The sequence below is a fragment of the Podarcis tiliguerta genome (assembly GCF_965153285.1).
Source record: "Podarcis tiliguerta genome assembly, chromosome: 8".
In the NCBI taxonomy this organism is placed as follows: domain Eukaryota; kingdom Metazoa; phylum Chordata; class Lepidosauria; order Squamata; family Lacertidae; genus Podarcis; species Podarcis tiliguerta.
Window position 1 is genome coordinate 20,601,428 of NC_139541.1, and position 25,350 is coordinate 20,626,777.

At 45.4% G+C, this 25,350-nt stretch overlaps 1 protein-coding gene across 8 annotated transcripts; it reads right to left on the reverse strand.

Moving 5' to 3' along the window:
• Positions 1-290: 290 nt before the first annotated feature.
• Positions 291-24,040, reverse strand: TTC34 (tetratricopeptide repeat domain 34). Of its 8 annotated transcripts, XR_014514201.1 has the most exons (10): positions 22,173-22,311; positions 19,155-20,780; positions 17,480-17,705; positions 15,181-15,373; positions 12,906-13,072; positions 10,180-10,450; positions 8,589-8,803; positions 5,309-5,468; positions 774-1,373; positions 291-551 (listed from the first exon to the last, which is right to left on the reverse strand). XR_014514201.1 is itself a non-coding variant. In XM_083452086.1 (9 exons), the coding sequence occupies exons 2-9, from the start codon at positions 20,952-20,954 to the stop codon at positions 852-854; spliced, it is 3,237 nt and encodes a 1,078-aa protein (XP_083308212.1). In that variant the 5' UTR covers positions 20,955-21,052; positions 23,983-24,040; the 3' UTR covers positions 772-851. The 8 variants fall into 8 exon arrangements, 5 of the variants coding, with proteins under 5 accessions (XP_083308212.1, XP_083308211.1, XP_083308210.1 ...); XR_014514200.1 differs by lacking the exon at positions 5,309-5,468 and having other exon boundaries at positions 22,173-22,347; XM_083452086.1 differs by lacking the exons at positions 291-551; positions 5,309-5,468; positions 22,173-22,311 and adding exons at positions 20,938-21,052; positions 23,983-24,040 and having other exon boundaries at positions 772-1,373.
• Between the last annotated feature and the right edge of the window lie 1,310 nt (positions 24,041-25,350).

The window sequence follows — 25,350 nt, forward strand, 5'->3', positions numbered from 1 at the left end:
ACGAACAGCAGCTGTAAATGATTCTGAAAAATACTATGTTCACTAGTTGGCTGAAAAAACTTACCTTCTTCCTGCCTTTCAAATATTCGTTTGAAAAAATAAATAAATAAAAATTCACAACTTGGACAGTATGATTTTGTTATATGGAGGGCATTCAAGAAACAGGGTGCTACAGAATAAGAGGCACCTCCATATATGTTCTCTGGTCTTTACAAGCAAGAGAGAGAGAAAAGAAAGAAGAAAGTGTGTGCTTGTGGAGGTTTGCTGAACAAAAGCACTGAAGAATAAGGAAGGATGGATCCATTCATTTGTCTGTCTGTGCCTACTTTGAATGTGCTCATTCCTAAGTCCATTTCTGCACTACTCTGCAATTTAAAAAAATGCACCAAAAATCACATTAATTTTCAACACACTGTTTCATAAAATACACACTTGTATGTCTCGTCTCTAAAATATGTGCTCTTGTACATTTTTGGGGAGCTATATTATCACCACATTGGGCAATGTGCAAAAACTGATGAGTAACTATGTTCTAGTAAATACAGTGGTACCTCGGGTTAAGAACTTAATTTGTCCTGGAGGTCCGTTCTTAACCTGAAACTGTTCTTAACCTGAGGTACCACTTTAGCTAATGGGGCTTCCCGCTGCCGCCACACCGCCGCACGATTTCTGTTCTCATCCTGAAGCAAAGTTCTTAACCCGAGGTACCATTTCTGGGTTAGTGGAGTCTGTAACCTGAAGCGTCTGTAACCCGAGGTACTACTGTATGTTACTTTGGGAAATGCAAATCGAGATGGTTGATTTAAAAATGCAGGTCATGAGAAAACCTCCTGTGACCCAGACTGAATAAATTATTGTACTCTGCATCCAGATGCCTCCCGTTTAAGTCTTATTTTAAGTCTCTTAAGCTCAGCGTTGTTTTGGTTGATCATCAGCCCATACTCTGCAGTCTTCCAGGATTCTTCATAACGTCTTGCTGCAAAGGAGGACTGAGCAGTTTGCAGGAACGCTATGGACAGTGCATCCCCATCGTGATCAGCAGCAATGATGGTCAGAGCCAAAGACTGTTCCAGCTGAAGAGCTTGGATGTACCGCTTGACCGCCAGTTCCTCCTTGAAGGTGGACAAGAGCAGATGTCCCTGCAAGCAGTAGTCCTCAATCTGAGTCTTCAGGCTGTTTTTCCCGTGGTTGGAGATCACCTTGTCCATGTCCGTCAAAGCCTTATTGTAGTCCTTCAGGTGGGCTAGGCAAACAGCACGTTGGCGGAGATATCGTGGATTGCCATTACTTGCCAAGACGGCCAGTGAGTAGTAGCCAACAGCCTTTGTGTAGAATTGCTCCTTCACCAGTGCATTTCCTTCTTTGGAAGCAACCTAATGACAGGAAGAATATTGGTTACCCCCAGTCCTAAATTAGGTTCATTTCTCAGAAGTAAGTCTGACTAAAGAGCTGTAGCTCAGTGGTGGAGTATTTGCTTTGCATGCTGAAAGTCCCAAGAAGTTGGCTATGAATGGTTTGGGTATGTTTAGCCTGGAGACTGTGATATGAGAACCATCTTCAAATATATGAAGGGCTGTCACATGGAGGATCTTGTTCTCTGCTGCTCCAGAGGGTAGGACCCGAACCCATTGATTCAAACGACAAGGAAGGAGACTGAGACTAACCATTAGGAAGAACTTTCTCACAGTAGGAGCTGTTCGATAGTGGAATGGACTCACTTGGAAGATGGTGGACTTTTCTTCATTGGAAGTTTGTAACCAGAGGTTGGATGGCCATCTGTCAGGGATTCTTTAGCTGTGATTCCTGCATTGGACTAGATCAGGCATGTCCAACAGGTAGATCGAGACCTACTGGTAGATCACTGCACGTCTGTGGTAGATCACTGGTAGATCACTGGCTCCCCCCAAAGAAGCTCAACAACTTCGACTCCCCTAAAAAAAGATCAACATGTTTGACCTGAACCCCAGAAAAATGGGGCTTTCCTTCTCCTTCAAAACAGCTAACAACTTTGACCTGAACCCCCAAAAAACTCGGGCATTCTTCCTCCCTAAGAAAAGCTCAACAATTTTGACCTGAACCCCCAAAAGGGGGTTAGGTCACTGCCAGCTTTTAACTCTGAGTAGATAGCAGTATCTTGGGAGTTGGCCACCCCTGGACTAGATGAACTTGGACATCCATTCCCATTCTACAATTCTATAATTTTAAACTCTTGAATTTCTGGACAACACTGGGAATTCCCCCTGTCTGTTTTGCATGGATGTTGCCCCAGGATCAATCCCTGGCATTTTCAAGTGGGACTGGGAATACCCCCTATCTGAAACCTCGGAGAGGCACTGCCAGTGGGTGTTGACAATACTGAGCTAGATGAACCAATGGTTTGACTTGACCTAAGATAGCATCTTATGTTCCTGTAAATTCACCATGACTTTACTTCCCAAGCACACATGCTTAGGATCCAATAACTCATGATGCTTTCATTTGAAGAAAAATACATAAATGAGGACCGTGTGCTTTTAAAGTTGTTTGCACGACACCACTGCTGCTCTCGGATAGTATGCTCTATGTCATCTACTAAAGGGAACACAGAATTCAGCCTGAAGTGACAATTTGAAACAAATCTGGATTTTCCACGCCAAACACTTGTGAGCTATGCAAGAAGAGGTTTAAGTAGCCGTAGCGACATTTCTGCCAGGGGTAGTGGGTGAGGAGGTCAGCATGTACCAGCGCAAATTAAAGCAGTAATTTGGTTGTTCTTTCTCCTTCTCACCAGTTTTGGATGTCTTTTTAGGAATACTGGGGCTGATGAATTAAGCTCTCTGTGAAGTGGGTGAAACTAAAATGCCTACTGGATGTGGCCAAAGGAGCATCTGATCTAACATCCTGCTCTCATAGTGCAAACTAGAGGCTCCGAGTAATATTCTGAGGAAATGGAGGAAGGATCACATTGTAGCTGATCAATCACAACATGCAAAGGATACAGAAAATCCGGTTGCACCATCCTAAGACCCCAACTGCACTATACATTTAAAAGCAGTATCATACCACTTTAACACTCAACACATGTTGAGAGTTGCTAGAAGACCCCTATTCTTCACACGCAGCTACAATTCCCAGAGTGGTTTGACAGACAATCCCTCTTCTCAGGGAGCTCTGGGAATTGTAGCTCTTGGGGGGGGGGGGAGTAGAGAGTCTCCTAACAACTCTCATCATCCTTAAGACTCATTGTAGTGCCATAGAAATACAAGAAGCTGTCTTCTATCATGTGAGAACATTGATCCATCTAACTCTGTAATGTCTAGACCAGTGTTTCCCAAACTTGGGTCTCCAGTTATTTTGGGGCTACAATTCCCTGGCCACTGATCCTGCTAGCTAGTGATGATGTGAGTTGTAGTCCAAATACACCTGGAGACCCAAGCTTGGGAAACACTGGTCTAGACTGGCTCTCCAGGGTTTCAGATGGACTTTTTCAACTCTATTTGTAGATGCTGGGAACTGAACACAGACCTTCTGCATGCAAGGCAGATGCTCTACCACTGAGTGTTGGACATCTCTAGGATTCCAAACAGGGGACTGGAAGCTGGACAGGAAGAGGAAGATTCAACAGAAATGGAGGCGAAAGAGAAATAAATATGGAAGAAGATGGATTTGAAAATTCTAACTTGGAATGTAAACGGACTGAATAATAAGACTAAAAGGAATAAAATTGAACATGTTGTAAAGAAGCTAAATTTGGATGTGATATGCCTCCAAGAAACACACATTGCAAAGAAACATAGAAGAATTTTGATAAATCTAAGTCTGGGAAAGGACTTTGCAACCTCTGATTTAACAAAAAAGAGAGGAGTTGTAATGTATATAAAACCAGAGTTGGACCCCCAAAAAACTATTTAAAGATGAACAAGGAAGAATATTGATAACTCAGATAACATCACGTGGAGAAAAAATATCTCAAATATTTTATTATGGGGGCTGAAGCCCCCACAGCCCCTAGGAGTTAGCTCTTTCCTTCCATTTCAATTCATGAAGGACAATCAGGAGACCTTCATTAGGACACCGTGGCTCTAATGGATTTCTCATTACTGCTCCTATAGCACTCAGAAATGAAAACAGCGCTTTCACCACACTGCTGCAGAGCAAATGTTTAAGTAATAAACAATGACATCAGGAAGCGGTACAGAGGGCTGCTTTATCAGGGCAAATAGGGCATTGCCCCACCACTCTGAATCTTCCCTCAGCTGGTCATTTTTACTTACAATCAGTCTAGAGGGTGGCATTGCCCATGCTCTTCCTTCTTTGTCCCGGTAGAATTCAGCAGGGAGAAGGCCGGGGATGCAGCCAGAATGGTTTGGCTCTGCCTCTAGCTTAAGACCATTAACTCCAATGGGTCTACTCTGAATGCATCCATTCTGAAGTAAATAATGGACCCATTGAAATTAATGGACATGACTTAGATTAGATCTATTAATTTCAGTGGGTCTCCTCTGGGTAAAAAAGGGGGGGGGCTTAGTTGACAATCCTTGTTTTGTTGTTGTTGTTGCTTAGTCGTGTCCAACTCTTCATGACCCCATGGACCAGAGCATGCCAGGCCCTCCTGTCTTCCACTGCCTCCCGCTGTTTGGTCAAACTCATGCTGGTAGCTTCAGGAACACTGTCCAACCATCTTGTCCTCTGTCATCTCCTACTCCTTGTGCCCTCCATCTTTCCCAGCATCAGGGTCTTTTCCAGGGAGTCTTCTCTTCTCATGAGGTGGCCAAAGTATTGGAGCCTCAGCTTCACGATCTGTCCTTCCAGTGAGCACTCAGGGCTGATTTCCTTCAGAATGGATCGGTTTGATCTTCTTGCGTTATTCTACTCTTTACCAAAAGTAGCTCATCCATGTCTTGTGTTCTTGAAGGAGTGTGGCATTGTGGTTAAAGTGACTATATCACTGGCTATATTAATAGAATCATAGAACTGTAGAGCTGGAGGGGACCCTGAGGGTCATCTAGCCCAACTGCCTGCGATGCAGGAATCACAGCTAAGGAGTCCCTTACAGGTGGCCATCCAACATCTGTTTAAAAAACCCCTCCAATGAAGGAGCCCACCACCTTCAGAGGGATTTTATTAAACTGTCGAACAGCTCTTACCGTCAGAAAGTTCTTCCTAATGTTTAGAAGGAATCTCCTTTCTTGTCCTTTGAATCCGCTGGTTCAGGTCCTGCAGGAGAAAACAAGCTTGCTCCATCTTCCATTTGGCAGCCCTTCAGATATGTGAAGACAGCTATTATCTCACCTCTCAGTCTTCTCCTTTCCAGACTAAATACACCCACCTGCCTCATTCTTTTCATTCCACACTGGAACAGCAGCTCTGAATTTTGAAAAGAGCTATCGCTGAAGACTTTGACCAAGGCCAGGGAAATGCTTCATGTTTAAACCAGCTGCCAGTAAGTTCCTTTATTGCATCTCACATCTTACAGCTGGCAACGCGAGCTGGAAAGAAAATTGCTTCTGTTAAAATTACTGCTAATGCACACGGCAGCCTAATTTAGCTCCCAAAATATCAGGGCAACTGGAGGGGTGCCAAAATAACTTGTATAGTTATACTGATTTTTTGGTTGGTTGCTGATTGATGACTGTAGGAGATCAAGGCAGGGGGCTCTGGGGTTGAAGGTCTCACACCTTTTTCCATGGGGCAACGGCTGGGACTGGGAAACAGACCCACTGTTCAAATTTCCCATAATGTCCCAGACCAGGCGTGAAAACTGCAGGCAGCCCTCCAGTTCTCTCTATCTGCTCCCTAGGGCACACCTCCTCACTCGCTGTGCTTCACCCCTTCCCCAATAGTTTTTCCCTGGCTGCAATGTGTCTTTGAGCCTGGCTCATGCCTCCTGGCATGACCTGAGAGTCATTGAGAGTGACAGTGCTTACAACAGTCCTGTGTGACCTGGGAGTATCAAGGTTGGCACTACCACTGGACAAAACAGGGCAGCTCTTGGTGGACAGAGGTGTGCAGGGCTTGCCAGTAAAATGGACTTCTGCACAGGTGTCAGGGCTGGAATCAGATACAGGTCACCACGAACGAGGCACAGTGCCATGCCAGTGAAGTTAACACTTCCCAGTAGGTCATGCCCCTATGGAACTGTTTCCAGGACTGAAGGTCCCTGCCTTCCACCCCTTCTAAGGCTCCTCCTCTTCCAGCTGTTTCCCAAGCAGTCTCAAACTGCATCTGCCCACCTCTGGCCTCTGTTCTGCTCTCCTCATTATTCTCTGTGTTCTTGCAAACCACGGTGGAGCGGAGCTTGTCACAGCAGGAGAGGGATTCTTTGGCCGTCTCTTGACCCCCCCCCTCTGCTGCAGCCTCAGAGTCTGAACTGCTCCCTGTCACAGTTTCCTCCTGCTCACTAACCCCTGTTGCCCCTTCAGCACCCAGCCTCTCCTCCCAATCTTCTCCTTTTGACCTTTCCTCGGTGTCCTACCACCAATCCCCAGGCTTCGAGCCTTCCTCCTCCAGAGTTTCCCTTGGGTTTCCGGCTGGTGCCTGCCACCACTCCACTTCGTCCAGCTAATCCCTGACATCAGGCAAGAAAATGTCTTGGGGTGTCCCTGAACTTACTGTCTGGGACTCTCCCAAAGCCACACATGTCTCTGAGCCACTCGCCTCACCAACCCTGCTTTGAATCCTCCTTGAGTGTGGAATGTGTCCTTGAATTCTGAGAATGCTTCTTACCTGCCTTGGAGGAGGACAGAGAAGGGTGGGTGGGGGTGTTTAGAAACTCGCCTCCCATCCCAAAAATTGCTCCTCCCATGTTTTTCTCTGGCCTCACCCACCAACGGCATGCAGCCCCCAAGAAGGGAACATTGCTCTGAGTGTAACTGATGCTGAAGCTGCTGATGTATCTCAACATGGAAGGAATGTATGGGACAACTGCATATTCCTGCATTGCAGGGGGTTTGACTAGAAGATCCTTAGGGTCCCTTCCATCTTTACAATTCTATGATTTTATGAATATATACACAAGTCCACTTATGCATGTCAATTTGGAAGTGTCCCTCATTTGTGCGCCCCCCTCCCGGTGCATTTGTTTATTAGGAATAGGCAAAAAAATGGCTTATTTGGAATAGGCTATAGGGTTGCTCCCTAACACCTTGGGAGGGGGAAGACTTGCAAATCTAGTTTGCTAGAAATGCAAACCTCTTAGGGAAAAGGCAGCTAAATGCATGTAGCTAAGAAACATTTCGCTTCTAAGTAAGGAGTCACTTTGCCCCCCTGGAGTAATGTTCTTGGTCGTCCTTTTAACTCCCACATTAAGTCGGTGATTGGCAATTAGTTCTTAAAATCTCCCAGCTTCTTTCTCCCAGAAGAGATATGCCCCCTCCGACTGCCTGCCTGATTTAGAGAAGAGAGGTTCTTTGCCTCAGGGATTGATAAATTAATACTTGCTTACTTAACACCCTCCTGCTGGCTTGCGAGGGGTGCATACAAAACAGCCCTCTCCAGGCCCTTTATTTATTAAGCATATCAGCACACAACACAGGGTGGTGGTTTTTGTGGTTTTTTGTTTTTTTTAATAGGGAGGGGCTGTTTTGTGTTTGTTCAGGCCAGCCTGATTCACAGAATCCACAAACAGCTTGTTTGTTTTTGAAAAAGGATGGGTGTCACTTGCAATGGGAGAGACCAGGATCAGGGGAACAAAGCCAACATCCTGGGTAACCTGAACAGGTATCATCTGGGAGAACCAGGATGCGGCATCTCTCTTTCACCTCCAAACTGATATTGGTGCAATCCTGAGCAGAGTGAGTGAGAGAGAAACAGAGAGAATGAACACAGATGAGGTCCCAACTCCCTTCTACCCCAGCCAGCATGGTGAACAGCATGATGAGTACAGAACGTAGGAACAGACATGATAGGACTTGTAGTCCAAAAATATGGTGATGAGGAACCCGTGGCTACTCTATACATTGTTGGGACTTTTCCATTGGCCCCAGCTGTTCTGGGCCATGGTCAAGGACAGGGTTTCCTAAACTTGGGTCTCCATCTGTTTTTGGACTGCAATGCCCATCATTCCTGATCACTGATTCTGCTAGCTAGGGATGATGGGAGTTGTAGTCCAAAACAGCTGGGCAGCCATGGTGAAGGATGATGGGATCTGCAGTTCAGCACTATATTGAGCTCCACAGGTTTTCCAGCTTGCATTGTAGAAGAGATTGTGAACCTGTGACCCTCCAGGTGTTTCTGGGCTGCAACTCCCATCAACCCTACTGAGGAACACAGAATGTAGGAACAGTGTCAGACACGATAGGAATTGGAGTCCAGCAACATCTGGAGATAAGGAACATGTGGTCCTCCATGCATGATAGGAACTCCAAGTCCCATCAGCCCCAGCCAGCTTGGACAATGGCCAAGGATGATGGGAGCTGCGGCCCAACAAGATCTAGAAGGCCACAGGCTCTCCATCCCAGATCTATCTGTACAACTGCTCTCTTGTTTCTCCAGCATATCTCCCAATATGATAGTGTTCAATCAGTCGAGTTGGTATGTTCACTGGTGGAGAAGCGGGGATAACTTCAGCTGAAAAACAGACATCATTTGCATCAAGCAGGCAGCTTTACCTGAGCAAGGCTTTGCCGTTGCTTGGTGTCTAGGAAGCTCATCAGGTATCCTATGTCTTTGTAGTCATTTGTGGCCAAACTGGCCAAAATATGGGCTGCGACATTCATGTGGTTCTTCTTGGCCTGGAGCATTCCAAAGCGAGCATTGATGGAATCACTGGGTGCAGAGTGACCAAACTCTCCCTGGAGGTGCGCCAGAGCCTCATTGTCTCTCCCTGCCAATGAACATCAATAAAGAAGAAGAGAAGAAGAGGAGTTTGGATTTGATATCCCGCCTTTCACTCCCTTTAAGGAGTCTCAAAGCGGCTAACATTCTCCTTTCCCTTCCTCCCCCACAACAAACACTCTGTGAGGTGAGTGGGGCTGAGAGACTTCAAAGAAGTGTGACTGGCCCAAGGTCACCCAGCAGCTGCATGTGGAGGAGCGGAGACGCGAACCTGGTTCCCCAGATTACAAATCTACCGCTCTTAACCACTATACCACACTGGCTCACAGTGGTTACTATAGGCTAATATAGTTCTTGCTTCTCTCAGTTTCTCATGTTTCCTTCTTAGATTTCCACATCAATTTGAACTTAAAAGGAAGAAGATGACATTCTCATGAAAATTCATCAGAATCTTAGCATGACATTCTCCTAACATGGACATTATTGTACAACCAAAGCAGAATAGAGTGGTGTTATTACTTTCCTCGATCTGGTCACTATACTTCTGTTGCTGCAGTAAATGGCAGCTGCCTGCCCAATGGATCTCTGAAGGGCTCCATGGGAATATTGATATCAGCCTACCTTACAAAACTGTTGTAAAGGTGACTGACATGAGACATCCACATGCAACATACTCTGAACATAGTAAATTGAAATGTGCACCCACATTTCAAACTGTGATTTTAATATTCTGTGCACGGACACAAGGGATTTTTCCATTAGAAAACCAGTTCATAAATAAGGAAACTTTTGGAACCTCTTCGTGATCAGTACAACAAGAAGAAGCAAAATGGGAAAGTTATTTCCTCAGTCTCTCCCTGCCCATCAGGGAAGCTCACCTGGAGCTTATTTTGATGGTGTTCCATGTGGCGCTTTGTCCTGGATTTTAGGCAAGTCAATCGAAAAATCACTTTTTTGTCTGTGCGTTTTTGTTAAAATGTTTGGTGTGGCCTGGTTTCTACTTTTTGAAATATGGCAACCCTAGATCATCATCATCATCATTCTGTTTAATGTCAGAATAGACTTCTAAGCTATTTACGAAGTATAAAAGCAAGCTACAGAAACATTACAATCTAAACAACCACAATTAAAATGCACAATAATGACACAGCAGTTCAAACAGGAGACTCAGGTGAAGAGATCAAGGGAACACCTAGGTAAACAGCTGCATTATCGAAAGCCGGCAGAATGCCAATGCTGATGGGGCCTCTTCCATGTTTCAGCAGGGAGCGCATCCTGCAAAACTGGGGCCTCTGCCCTATCATAAGCTGATAATCATCACACCTTGGCAAGACTAACCAGGTTCCATTTGTTGCTAAGAAACAGTGGGTGACAGTAATGCCAAATAATGAGACGGTACTCCAAGATATTTGAAAGTTCTCTTACCATCGGCGGCTAAAAGGTCCACATAAAGCATGTGACTCTCTGTGTCCTTGCTCTTTATTTTCACAAGCAATGCCCCAGCTACAGCGAGGTCCTTCAGTGTATCTCCAACGGGTGGCTCTTTGGTAGCAATGAACTCCGACAGCCTAGTCCTGCAGTGGTCATACAACCACTGATGGATCAACACCTGGGCCTCCTCCTTTAATGAAAGAATTTCTTGAACTGCTACGGCTGGGTTGGCTCTTAGGGCTGAGGTCAGATCTTGCACAGCCTCCTATGTGGATAAAACAAGAGTAGTTTTTGAAAAGCCTGCTAATTGTTTGCATAGCTCTGGTTGGTTTATATCATCTGTTGTCATAATTATCAGTTGTCTCCCATCCACAGGCTTGTGGTCATCCCTGGGCACCTGGGCCAGGACAATGGGGAGGCTGCCTCTTCTTCTTCTTCTCCTTGCAGTGATCCGCTCACACCACAGCCTAGCTTCCCCTCCCCCCTCCCTCCTCGCTTGCTTCCTCCAGCGCCATGGGCTTCCCAGCTGCCTCGTGCTAGAGCAGCCAGAGTGAGGAGGAAGAAGGGACGGCTCAGCAGCCTGCGGGTAGGCCTCACAGCGGCCTCTGCCTGTGGGGAGGAGCAATAGCACAGTCGTGTCAGCGTTGGTTGTGTGTGTGAGGGGGAAGGAGGAAGAGTCATTGGTTCAGGAGTTGGTTCATGCCAGGGCTCAGCACCATGAGTTGTTGTTTGGAGGCTCCAGCACACTCTGGCTGGGGGAAAAAAAGCCCTGATTATCATTATCAACAACAGCTTTATTTGCATTTATATTCCACCATTTTCTTCAAGGAGCTCAAGGGCATACAACAACTCTGTGAGGTACATCAGGCTGAGAGGCAGCGACTCGCTCAAGGTCACCCCTTGCCTTCCGTTCTAAGTCATTGTTGTGACACCCTCTTGGCTCAGCGCACAGTGCACACAGACCAGTCACTCTCCCCTAGATTGGCTCCTGCCCCTTACCAGGTGTTATAAGACACTCCTGTGTGCCCTTCAAAATCAAAGGAGGCGCTAAAAGAGTTTAATTAGCCAGAGCAAAAGTATTGTGAGCTAATTTCTATGCTTCCCCTGCCTGCCTGCCCTGCTCAAAGCCAAAATGACATTTAATTATCTGCCTTTTCTATTAGTTTGGTAAACAAAGGGCTTTCTTTTCAATCCCGAGGTATTAAAGATGCACGCAAGATGCATGCGACAGGGAACATTAAAGCCTCTTCACTGTCATGCGCCTGCTATCTCAGAAGGCAGATAAGCTAGCCATCACAACCTTCCCCATTAAGACAGGCCACTTGGGGGCTGCTGATACAGACACAGTTTGCATTTAATGGTTGAAAGGGGAGGGGGAGAGAAGTGTGGGGGGGGGGAGGGTTTTCAAAATGTTAATCCTGTTTAACCTTTATCAAAATATCCCTTTTTGTCCCCTTCCAGGCCTTTACGGGATTTAGCAGAGAGAGAAAGGAAAGCCTTTATAGCTCAGTCAGATCTTCTCTCTCTTGCTGTCCCTCGGGCCTCTCATTCTTCCCCTCCTCTTTCTTCACATCATTATCCTGGCATGACCTGAGAGCCAGCGAGTGGTGCAGTGGTTAGAGCAGCCCTGCACAACTCCCCCTCCCCCCCAAAAAAATCAGAGTTGGCACCGCCAATTGGGATAATTGGGCAACGGAGGTTGTGGTCCTGTTGGAGGGCAGAGATCTGTCAGCCCCACCAGCCCAGCTGACTCCCAGACTCTGACTGAGAGCATTGCCTTGTCCTTTGCCTCAGCCAGCAATAGCAGGGGTTGGGCTTGATAACCCTTGGGGTCCCTTCCAACTCTACAGTTCTATGATCCTATGGTTCATCTTGGACTGTCCTTGTATCCACTATGCCAGGGTGGGGAAAACTCGGGCCTATGGACCAAACACAGCCCTTTTTGCCTCTCTGTTTTGCCCTTCATACTTTCCCTAGGCCACACACCCTTCTGAGCCATGTACCTCACTAGCCTTGTTCTGCACCCTCCTTGAATGTTTTTGCCTGGCTGGACTAAGTCATTGAATGCTGATTTACACTCCTTGGTCCACCCACTTTCCTCTAACTTCAGGTGAAGATCATCTAATCCAACCCTCTGCAGGAATATACAGAGGTCCAACTTGCAACCTTGCAATATCAGCACCATGCTCTAACCAACTGAGCTATGATTCTTCCTCTGGCTCAAAGTCTTGTTTAGTGTCAGGGAACTGCCATCGGAGCTGGAGGCGGAGAGAAGGCTCCAGAGGGATGCCGGAGAGGGTCCCAGTAGGGAGAGAGGCAGCCCATCCGCTGGGGAAGGAAATCAGCGTAACACCAGTGGAGAAGGGGGGCAGATGGGGGAATCGGAGAGGTGGCTCCAGGACTCCTTGCCGGAGACCAGCGGAGAGAGTACGGGTACTCCGCTGCCCACACCCTCCCTGCGCAGAAGACTTCCGCGCAGGGAGAGTAGGAGAAGACTGGGCGTCAAACAGCTTTTATGCTGGAAAAGGTTCAAGAGACGCCCACTGACGGATTCTGCCAGCGACTGAGGCAGCCACGAAACTTGAGGCTGTCCAGACAGAAAGGGTTCAACCTAGTAACCTAGCCAGGAGTGGCGGCAACTTACGCATGAGCAACCCCTAGAACCATTACATTTAGTTAGTTAGTAAGTAAATAGAAAAATAAAACTACCCCGTTCTTACCTTTTTCTGGTTCAGAGCTAGATGAACAAATCCTTTCCCACTCAGTGCCTGGGCATTTGTGGGGTCTTCTTTTAGGATGGCATTGAAATCAAATATGGCAGTTTTCTTCAGCCCAAGATGCCCGTAACAGCGGGCCCGGCTAAGAAGCGAATCGACAGCATAACCTCCTGCAGCAAAACAGAAAGCGTGCATGAAAATGAAACATTATCAGTGAAACATTAATGAAAATTGCTTGCACAAATGTTACATCAGTCAAAATGCTGCATATTAGGAGAAATTTGCACTAAAATCCTTATGAATTTTCATGAGGATTGTAGGTTTTTTTTCTTTTTTCTTTTTGCTTCTAAATGTGTAGAAGTGAATTTAAGATTGGCGAAATAGATTGGAGAAGTGAATTTGACAGATCCTTACATACCTAATCTGAGACAGAACCTTTTCCATCATCCTATTTAATTCTGATTAGTACTTGTTAGGCTCTATCTAAGATTAGTATTTAATAGCTGCTTTTTTCTGTTATTGTTATTAATTTTGCATTTTGTTCCCACCGTTCCTCCAAGCAGTTCAAGGGGGTGTGCATGGCTTCTCTCCCTTTCTCCATTATAGCTTCACAACAACCCTGTGAGGGAGATGAGGCTGAGAGAAGCAGTGACTGGCCCAAGGTCACCCACTGAGTTTCTTGGCTGAGTGAGGATTTGTAACCCTGGTCTCCTAGGTCCTAGTCCCAAGGCTTTAACTGCTGCATGGACAGGATTATTATTATTATTATTATTATTATTATTATTATTATTATTATTAATGGAGGTGCCCTGGCTTCTCTGAGCCCCAACTTAGGCACAGGTTCACCAGTTTGGTAGAAACTAGACCTAACACCCATTGGTTCCTCCGCTGGGCTCTTGACTGCTTCTCAGTGACTGTCAACTGACTATCACACGACCCAGTTTGAAAAGACGTTGCCTCAGCAATCCTCCCTGCGAGGTACAACAAGTCTCTTCCGTGATATACTATAGCTGCAAGCAGTTCGGGTAGACAGGGGTGCCTTTTATCTCCCTGAACAAAATGGAGCTTTATTCTTTTGCAGGAACTCGTGCCATATGCCCAGGGCCCAGAAAACAACCAATTCTGAACCTGGCATCTGGAGAAATACCAGGCAGACTTTTCAAATATGCAAAGATATTTGAAAAGACTTTTCAAATATGCAAATAACAGGCAGATTTTTCAGATATTTGGGGCCCAAGTCATTTAGAGCTTTAAGCAATAATGTGAGTATCTTGAACTGGGCCCAAAAAGAACTGACAAATGCAACTGTTTTAAAATGGGGGTAGGGGTGGGGGGTTACATTGACATTTAAATTCTACTCAATATTGATCCTGAGTAGATTCCAATGTATAGTTAGCAGAGTAACAACTTAAACACGTTGCAGGATTCCCCCCAAAATAGACCAGAGGCATTTCATCCAGTAGAGCTTTATTGCTACCGAAGGCAAATGAGCATAATAGTCACAAATCCAATACATTCAGGATTGGCACTGTCCGTAAAAAATCCAGTTGCAGCAGACTTAACTTTAAACTTACAATACTGTACTTATAAGAAGACTAAACCTTAACACTATATACGGAACACCACACCAAAAGGAAAAGAGAGAGAATGAAACCCAGGCTCCTTCTGGCCTCACTCTTATAGTCAGCATGACCTTGACAGAAAGAGATAACAGAACCAGTTTAAACCAGCTGAACTCAGCTTCTCTGAAGGAATAACCCAAACATCATGAACCTTCTGCTTGTTTCTTTCACGCAGAGAAGCTTCCAGAACCCTCTTGAATTAAGTAGAATAGGAAAGATCTGTAAACTATCAGATCAATGCTTTCTGTACTAAGAAATGCAAACTGACATATATGAGATCTGAATGCAACCCCAGCCAGTAATGTGGCTGCTATGATCTGGAAGCCATTGAAGTTCCCTTGCCATCTTGAATTGATTTTAGTATGCTCTATTATTTTACTGTTGTTAGCCGCTCTGAGCCTGGCCTCGGCTGGGGAGGGCGGGATATAAATAAAATTATATATTATTATTATTATTATTATTATTATTATTATTATCATCATCTTCAAGGGCAGCCCCACAAAGAGTGCATTGAAGTAGTGCAGTCCCTATATATATTCAAGAGCATGGGGAATTACAAAAACCTGTAGAAATAAAGGAGGAGGGACAGGTTTTGCCCATTAGTATTGACCTGCATGCCTGGTTTTGCGCAAGTTGGCTACAGTGGGGTGTCTCACCTGCTGCGGTGATGGCAAAGGAGAGGTAGACGATGGCTTCTTTGATGTAACCTCCCCCTTGCTTGTTCTTTAGGATCGTCATGGCCCTGGAGTGACAGTGGCTTTGCAACAATGCTCTATCTTCCTCTTTTAAAATCTTCACGACCGTCAGGAGGCAGGAGGTCTCCCCAGTTTGGGTCATTTTCTTGAGTAGCTTCAGTAAAGGAAACACAGAGAAAAGAGGAATCAGCATGAAGATTTAGGGAGGAATCATAGAACTGTTGAGTCGGAAGGGAACCCCAAGAGCCATCTATAGTGCAGGAATCACAACTAAAGAAACCTGGGCAGATGGATGGATCTGTCCATTCTGGGTTTTGGACATTTCTCATTCCCTCGACTCCTGTCTTAGGTTCGGTTCTCCACATTTGCATGTCAGTTTGCAATTATTTTTTAAAAAAATATGTTGAAATGTGTCAGCGTTTTAGTGCAAATTTCTCCTAACGTACAACTTTTGCAAGCAATTTCCCCCAACATCACATATTTAGATGCACTACATTTATTATTCACACTTTCCCCCAATGTACACATTTATGGATTGGAGAAAGGCATTGCAAAATGTGGAGAAGTGCAAATTCCAAAGGATGGCTGTGTTTCAGTTCAGGTATTGTTTTGGAAAGAGCAAATCGGGTGTATAGAGGTAGTTTCTGGGAAGTGGGGTAGATAGAGTAAAATTTCCAGCAGCTGGGAGCAGAGATTTCATTGCCCCATCTAACTCCTCTCCCTTTCCCAATATGCCTGGAAGAAGCAGATCCAATCAAGCAAATTCCTTACAGATTACAGGACCTTCTTTCAGAGTTGTGATGTGTTAAAATAGCACAGGATTAAGATGTTTTGTTAGCTCTCCAAAGCCTAGACAGCCATGCCCTTGCATGTAAGCCAGGGCTATATGTCTTGGAGCATCTCTACAAAAAGCAGCTAAAATAGGTTCCTATGCGGACACTGTGAGTTTCTGTGAGTCCTAAGCAAAGATAAGAGTGCCCTCTGCTGTCAAGTTATAGGTTGTTCTGAACTAGCTTTCCAAAAGTCAACAATCTTAATTCATGGCCAAAAGACGTGCGTTTGATTTTTGCTTACTATGCCTACAAGCACTTCGTGGATGACCCTTGCAAAAATTCCTGCCCTCCCAAGTGTTCACCGCACATCTGGATTTCAGAATGGGGATTTAGGACACAGCAGGAATGGGGAATTGGAGTTCATAGCATCTGTAGGGTACCACACCGGCTACTTTTGGTCTGCTCTGACTGGCAGCCCCTCTCCAAGGTCTCAGGATGAAGACATTTTCCTTGCCTGCTACTTGACCCTTTTAAGTGGCAAAGTCAGGGACCCACTGAATGCAATGCAGATACTCTGCCCCACTTTCCCATGTGATGAGCTGTTCATATAGTTTAGGTCTTAACTGATAGCGTAAAGCCACTGGGTTGTATTCAACTGAGTCCTGCACAGAGCAGACCCATTGAAGTGAATGGGGCTAAGTTGGTCACACTCATTAACTTCAATGGGCCTATGCAGTGTAGAACTACCATTGTGGATTATTTGAGCTACCATGCAATGGTTGTGTGCTAAAAGCTAGTTATTATAGTGCTTCATCGTTTGGAGTACAGTCACTCAAACTGAATGCGTCTCTCTTTCTAGGGTAAGAAGCAGTTGTGGCCTGGACTGGAAAACCTGACCAAGAACATATTATGGTGGCATTTCAGCATATCTAAAGAATATGACTGAGGAACTGTAAGAACATATCATACACAGCTTAGGGGGTTTCTTTTTCACTTAGATTATTCCATGGTTATTCACACACTGTGTATATATTATTTTGACATACATTCAATTTGCATGTTTATCTATTTCAGTTGTTGTATTATAGAGTTTTTATATTTGGTATTCTCATAGAATCACAGAATTGGAAGGAATCCCAAGTGTCATCTAGTAGAATCCCTGATAATCACAGCTAAAGAATCCCTAACTTGCAGCCATCCAGCCTCTGTTAAAAACCTCCAATGAAAGAAAGATTGTCCACTGCCTTTTGTTTTCTGTACATTTGTCTCTTCGTGTGTGTGTGTTTTACTCTAAGATTCAAGCTCATTTTCATGTAATAAATATTGTTATCATATCTATGGGTATCAAAGGCATTAGGTTTTCTGTCTATATATAGTGATTGAAAAATTCATTTCACTTTGTTATCCTTTATCATTTTACCTTGTTGCTTCCTTAGTGAATGATTTCCCCTTCTTTTGGCATGCCTTCCCCATCCCGCTGCTCTTACCTGGTTGCAATCGTATAGAAAGCCTTTCTTCAACTGAAGCAGAGCCAGCCTGGCCAAGAAGGCAGATCTCTGGGAGGTTTTGGAGAGAGCCACCAAAAGGACCTTGTGAGCTTCATCTAATCGATCCATTTGGTACAGAGCATCAGCACTGAGGAGCTGAGATGTCTCATCTGAAGCATCCAGGTCCAACAGGAGAGAAGCCAGCTGGTGAGCTCCAGATGCATCGCTGGAAAAAAGAGGGGGGAAGTAGGGGTACTCCCATAGATTATCCCTCTCTTGTTCTCTAACACTTGTATATTACGTCTTTCCAATATCCAAACAACATGTCTACAGTAGCCCTGAAGGCAGCCCAAGAAAGATGGACAGCATTATTTAGGTCTCTGCAGGATGCGCAAAGCACAAGGAGAGGCTTAAAAGTCAAGGAGAACAAGGGATATTCAGTGTTATGTTGGAGGGGGTGCCAGGAAACAGGGAATTATATTCACATGTGGTGGGGGTGTAAATATGTACTGTTTTTCTGGCAAAGGGTGTTTAAGGAGATAACAGAAAACACCGAGTTAAAGCTGACTGAAGGTCCAGAGGTAGCATTATTATCAATTTACGATGGGGTGGAAGGTTCACAGGCTATGAAGGACTTGCTCACAAATTTATTGACTGCTGCATGAAAGTGGAAGGGGCAAGCAGAATGTAAAATGGAAGAATGGCATAAACAGGTGTGGGATATAGCTATTAATGATGAATTAACACGTGCCATTAAGGTAAGACGGGGAATATGCAGGAGAGTTGATTTTGAGGAGATATGGAAGGTGTTTGTAGAATTTGTACTGTTGGGCGGGGTAGAAATAATAATAATAATAATAATAATAATAATAATAATAATAATAAAGGGAAAGGGGTCAAAGCATCTCAAAAGGTGTTGAAATTTTGGGAGGTTGGATAGTTACAATGGAATGGTCTTGGTGGTGGGGTGCACATTTTATTCTTATTTATTTATGGTTATTACTTTGTCAAAATAAAATACCGTATTTTTTGCTCTATAAGACGCACCAGGCCACAAGACGCACCTAGTTTTTGGAGGAGGAAAACAAGAAAAAAAATATTCTGAATCTCAGAAGCTGTGAAAGCAGCAATCCCTCTCGCTGTTTTGGCTTCTGGGATAGCTGTGCAGCCTGCATTTGCTCCATAAGATGCACACACATTTCCCCTTACTTTTTGGGAGGGAAAAAGTGAGTCCTATAGAGCAAAAAATACGGTATTTTTTTAATTAAAAAAAGTCAAGGAGAGCTTCACATGTGCAATGGGGAAGTGCCCAAGAGAGGTTGTTGGCCCCACCCACCTGTCAAAGTCAGCCTGTGGACGGGTGGGGAGATAAAGATTTGACCCAATGGGCCAAAAAGCTTCCCCACTCCAACACAGGACATTGCAGGTGCCACCAATCTGCTGAAAGGTGATTGAAACACCTTTCCAGGCCATGTCACATCTTTACCTGCCCTGTAGGTATAATGATGCCAGATGGACGTCTGGTTGAGTGTGGCATAGCAGAAATGGCCTCCGTTTCCAATTTGGGGAGGCCTGCTGAGTCTAATTTGGCCCACAGGGCAGAGGTTCCCCAGCCCTGCACTACAATATCAACTCATCTGTCTTTTAAAGCATTGGCCCAGGGAGATTTGCTTACCCTTCTTTCACCTGGAATCCATCCAGCCCTCTTGGTTTGTTCTGAAGAGGAGCTGTGCCCCTGGGGTCTCGGTTCCTTTCCAGTATCTTCCTTGCTTCCTCTTGTAGAACGATCAACAGGAAGCCCCTTTGGTTCCACGGTATGTAGGACTTGATGACAAAGCTGGTCTCCTCAAATCTAAACCTACAGGCAGTGATATAATCCAGGGCTGTCAGGTAAGGACTACTGCCCCAAGCTCGGATTAAGCCACGGCCACAGAGAGCCTTGATGCAACTGCTGGGGTGTGGAGAGCTGTACTCTATGATCTTCTGGAAATCCTGAAGGGCTTCTGCACAACGTTTGTCATGGAGGTGGCAGAACCCCCGGAGGGCAAGAAGGGTGTTGTAGTAGGTCTCCTGCTCAGAATCCAGAAGGTGGTTGCAGATTTCCAAGGCACTCTGGACACTGCCTTCCAAGAGGGAACAGTCTGCCAAGCGGACATTTAGTTCGCGCCCGGCACCTGGAGAAATCTGAATGAGGAAGCGAAGGGTTCGGATCACTGGGGAGAGAAGCTCCTTGCCACTGTCACTCCGGACTTCAGGTCTAGCACGCACAGCTTCTCTGTAAGCAGAAAACTCCAGATCCAGGGCTGCTCTGGCGTGTTTTTCTATCCTCTCAGCATCCCCAGTGGTGAAAAGGGCCTCAAAGTGCCTCGATGCAAGGCTGGGGTTTGCCTCAAAGGCAGCTGTCATGTCCTGTATCATCTCTGCCACCCTCCCGCCCTGAGAGAAGTATGCAGCAGCCCTGTTCATAAGGAGTCCAGACGCTCTTTCGTCCCAGAATGCACCACTGGCTGCCTCACTGTAGACAGAGACGCCTTCCTTGCATTTGTGCTTCTCCAAGAGGTGGGCTGCCTGGGCCTGGCAGGTGTGGATGTCTTCTGGTGAAATGGCAACCAGGAAGTTGTAACAGTCACTCCGCCAATTTTCCAAGCCCCCCTTGCCGCAGTGAGTCTTCTCCTTAAGTGAGACGAAGTCAAAAAACGCCTGAATTATCCTTTGAAGGTGCTCCTTTTGCCGACTGCGCACAAACTTCACAGTCTCATCCCGGCGTTCCGCAAAAGCATGCAGATAACCTGTGACGCCATTTTGGAAGTGGGTCCGCGACAGCACCTGGGCCAACGCCCTGGTGAGGGCCAGCTCCACACAAGGCTGGGCGTCCAGCAGAGAGTCGCATCGCCGCAGCACTTCCTCGTAGCGGCCCAGTTTGAGCAGGGCCTCCATCTTGCAGATAGAGGCAGCCATGTTGTTGGGGTTGAGGGTTGAGAGAAAAATGGCTGCCATTTCGATGCTGAGAGACGTGTAATTTAGGCCACCATACTGAATCTTTGGTATGGGGCCGCCATCCCGACACCACTTTGATAAAGTGACCGTCACTTTGGCACGTGACTCTTCTCCCAGGGAAGCCACTTTTTCAACAGCTGTTGACACGCTGCAGCTGAATGCAGCTGTGTAGAAGGCAGTGGCAAGTGAAGGGTCATCTGCAGCCAATTGTTGCTCCGCCGCATCACAGAGCTGCATCGCCTTGTCCTTAGAGGACATGGTGCCCTCTCTGTTATCAGCAACCATGTTTACTCCACTTCCAGGCCTGGTTTTTAAATATATATGTTTTTAGAAAAACAGATAGAAAAATGTCAAGACTTACCTTGTTTACGTGGCTGCAATCCATCAAAATACACCTGAAGGGGTCATAAGGGGTCATAAGAAGAGCACTGCTGGCTTTTTTCTACAACACTCTCTCTCACCTGTTTCCATCCTCCATCCCAGCAAGCAAAAGGCATTATCAGAGTCCAGGGACACATCACAGCCAGGCAAAAATACTCAAAGAGGGTGTGAAGTAAGGCAGGTGAAGGGTGTGGCCTGAGGAGAATTCCAAGGGGCACACAGATATTATTATTATTATTATTATTATTATTATTATTATTATTATTATTATTTTATTTCTTGGATTTTTATATTGCCCTATACGCAGAGGTCTCAGGGCAGTTCACAGAAAAGTCTGAGGGCAGTTCACAGATAGGTCTGGAGAGTCACATTTGACCCACAGGCTGGAGGTTCCTAGAAGAAGTGTGTTTTTTTTCTTAAAAAAAATGTTTAGAAGCTGCCATTGGAGGTGGTAACAACGAAACTGACCAATCACCAAGCTAGATTCCAACTCCTACCCCACACATTAAACACTCACTTCTGTCTGAGACTCAGGAAACACCGTGAGAGGAAATGAGGCCGCCATCAGGGGTAGCAACGGAACTGATGGTTCACCGTGCTAGAGAAGAAACAAAAAATGTAATTTTTTTTAAGTTTCTTCTTCCGTTTGATTCACAATATGTTTAGGGTTATGCATATCCCTGCATCCCCCCAGAAAAAAGCACTGTCTAGAAGTGTAGAATTGTAAAGTTGGAAAGGACCTCAAGAGCCATCTAGTCCAACCCCCTGCAATGCAGGATCCTGCCCACAGTCATCCCTGGGTGGGCTCAAACCACCAACCTTCTGGTTAGCAGCCAGGCACTCCAACCCATTGCACCACACGAAAAAGGAAGAAGTCATAAGCTGTGCTATTGCCAGAGCTTCAGCTCTGAGGAATCTTTGGATGATTTGTCCCTCCCTTGGAGAAATTCAATTCCTCTACCACAAATGGGAGAGTTTTGAGGGCTCAGTTGCCAACAGAGCTAAAGATAATATTGGTAGAGGGACGCACAACTCTCTCTCCTGCTTTTGTTTATGAGGAAGAGCACCCAGTCCCATGAAATTATGCTAGAATAATGCACCCATGCACCTGCCCTAATTTTCTATCTTGGGGTGGGGTGGGGGTTGTAAGCAGGGACTCGCGTATCCTCTGAGCCCTAATGGGCAAGTGTGGGTTTTTATCGTGGGAGGGGGAATCCGCTTCCCATTTATCTGGCACCTTCCCCATCTGCTGATGGCAGTGGAAAAAAAATCAGAACAGAGAAAGCAAGAGTCTGTCAAAGGGGTGGGGACTCACATGTAAGAAAAGCAGTTGCGTGAATTCTTGGCTGGGGGTTCCTGGTGGTCCCCATCCTGCTTTCGCTGGAGAGAATGGATACCTGTTTCAGGCTATGTCTCCACTGTAGAACTTGTCTCCCATAAGCAGGAAGGCATGGGGGGGGGGGAAGCAGGAGCAGCTCAGACAACCACATGCTCAGCTGTTTCCCAGGAGACAGTAAACACTGCCTCAGACCCAGTGGGGAGCGAGAGAGAGAGTGAGAGCATGAAAGGCCCTGGGACTTCAGCCAGAGAAGCAATTTGTGTCTGTGGGCGGTAGTTGAGTGGCACAGAACATGTTTTGCATGCAGAAGGTACCTGGTTCAATCCCCAGCATCTCCAGTTAGGGCTGGAAATGTCCCCTTGTCTGAAAAACCAGTCAGTGTAGACAATACTGAGCTACATGGATTCAATAGTCTGATTTGGTATAAGGCAGCCTTCCTATGTAGATCCACGTACACAGATAATGGGTTGTATCTAATGTGGGTGCTACTCAGAACAGACCCTTCAACACTAATGGACATGCTACCTCTGGTCTATTAATTCTGATGAATCAATATACAAACCAGGACACAAGTATTCTTTGAAATTTGCACTAGCCTGAATTTTGCAATTTCGTTCTTCAAGCAATTTGTACAAAAATACATCAGAGGAAAGTGTGCAGTTTAGTTAAAACAGCACACAGAAAATGCCCCAAATTAATCCATACTGCATACAAAAAGGTGTATATTAGGAAAAATCTGCACAGAGACACTGATAAATTTTCATGAGAAGTTAAATAGAAAAACCCCAAATTGTGGAATAAATGCACTTCAGATCAGGAGTGCCAGCTTAGCCCCACGACTGTGGGTGCCCAGGGCCGTGGGTGCCATGCAGCATGCATGCATGGCCTTGGCATTGAAATTTGTGGGTGCCTGGCCCCTTCATGGGGAATTTTGTGGGTGCTCAGGCACCCAGGGCCCCAGGCAGTTGGCACCTATGCTTCAGATAAAAAGCAAACAAACAGAAAAACCATGCCCAACAGTTATGTCCATCCATTTTGGGGGCTCAGTGTACAATTCAAACAAATTACCCACATGTTCTCTTGGCAAATAGTATGTTCCGAAAACTGTGTTTGCCTTGAATGTGAATGCAGGATGGGGAGCGCTTAGTGGCAGAGCCAACTTGACAGTTTTCTTACAGTTCTTGCCCCAAGCCACTGCTTCCACTTAGCTGAGTTTGTGTCTGGTTTTCCCACTTGACTGGGAGTGGTGGGGGAGGGGGAGAGTTAATTTCAAATGACTTAATAGGGGTTCATTTTCTAGGTCGGGAAAAAACGGTCGGTGGCTGAAGGGTCAAGTTGCTGACTTCTTCCCATCTTCAACACATTCCCATTGACCTGAGCCTGATGAGAGCACTGTGGCCTAAAAGAGGATTAAATCATGCTGTAAGCCACCCAGAGTGGCTGGGATAAATAATAAAATTATTATTATTATTAAATACAGAAAGTGAAAGGTTGTCTACAGCTAAAGCTGCATTCATGTGGCAGTTTATTTTATTTTCCTAATGTTTCTCCAACTGTTAATTTCCATGTTATATTTGCTCTTTCATGCAATACAGCAGCAGATTCTGAACTACAGCAGAATATATAGTGCAAGTTTTGGCAATCATTTCCGTATTATTTGCAAATGGAAGCAGATAGCGTGGAAACGAGCAGACCCATTCAAATAAATGATGTAGGATACTTTCAATGTGTCTACTGTATGGAGACAACTCAGAGGAACGACAGCAACATCAGGCATGCAACTTACCGGAATTTCCTACACGATCCGCCATGGTCAGGTAATTGTGGTGAGGTGCTTCTCCCACATGGCTTGAGATTCTTGCATTTAGAATATCTCCAAAACTGTATCAGAAACAGAATGAGAGAGGGAGAGGGGGAGAATACAGCTCTCCAGAACCCTGGTTAAATATTAAAGCATGCTACAAGGTATTTGTTTTGTCACTGCGCAGACCATGAATTTTTTAAAAGGAGGAGGCACCCAGGTGGTATGATCATTGTCACACAGAGGAAAGAGAGCTTTAGCCCTTCGATGGAAGCAGAATTGGTGTATCCTAGGGGTGGACTTCTGGGTTATCTGCCAGGGCTACCTGCAAGTGGTAGGCATGGCCAGAAGCAAAAGTGGACAGGGCAAGGCATGTGAATTTTACCTTGCGTACAGTAGGCACAAGTACAGCAATTCATGTGTGCTCATCCCTCTCTGTCCTCCATCTGGGCAACAAAGAAACACAATCAGTTATCAAGGACCAAATAAGCTGTTCCATCTCAATCCATTTCTGCACTTGCCTGTGACACCTTCCTCTTTCATCATAGCAGTATCTGGCACCTGACCACTCAAACCAGGATTTTTTAAAGAACATCTTTGGATTTCACCACACCAAGCCTTCCTCTGGGGGCACTGAGCTGTCACAAAGTAGAAACGGAACTTTCCTAATCTTTCCCTACCCAGCATGGTGTAATGGTTAAGAGTGGTGGACTCGTAATCTGGCGAACCGGGTTCGATTCCACGCTCCTCCACATGCAGCTGCTGGGTGACCTTGGGCTAGTCACACTTCTCTGAAGTCTCTCAGCCTCACTCACCTCACAGAGTGTTTGTTGTGGGGGAGGAAGGGAAAGGAGAATGTTAGCTGTTTTGAGACTCCTTAGCGTAGTGATAAAGTGGGATATCAAATCCAAACCCTCCTCCTCCTCCTCCTCCTCCTCATTAAAGACATAAAGAACATAAGAACATCCCGGCTGGATCAGACCACTAGTTCATCTAATCTAGCATCCTGTGCTCAGAGTGGTCAACCAGTTGCCCCAAGCCCAGTTTTGCATGTGTTGTAACATAAATTTGTTTCAACACATTCTCTGTGGATTTAAATATATATTATATTTACGATAAAACTGAATGCATTTTCACATAAAATACAGATCTTTGTATATATTTCCCCATAGAATTTGAAATAAATAAAAATAAATAAATAAAATTGTCCAGTAGCACCTTAGAGACCAACTAAGTTTGTTCTGGGTATAAGCTTTCGTGTGCATGCACACTACTGGACAATTTTTTATTTATTTTATTTATTTTGACTGTATCAGACCAACACAGCTACCTACCTGGACCTTAGAATTGGGT

Bases quoted from the DNA above. Each gene is read 5' to 3' on its own strand.
- TTC34 (XM_083452086.1), bottom strand. The intron at 15,374-17,479 runs GTAAGAGCAGCG...CCTTTACTGAAG, and splicing joins TTCTATACGATTGCAACCAG to CTACTCAAGAAAATGACCCA. The intron at 1,374-8,588 runs GTAAAGCTGCCT...TCCTGTCATTAG, and splicing joins AACGGCAAAGCCTTGCTCAG to GTTGCTTCCAAAGAAGGAAA.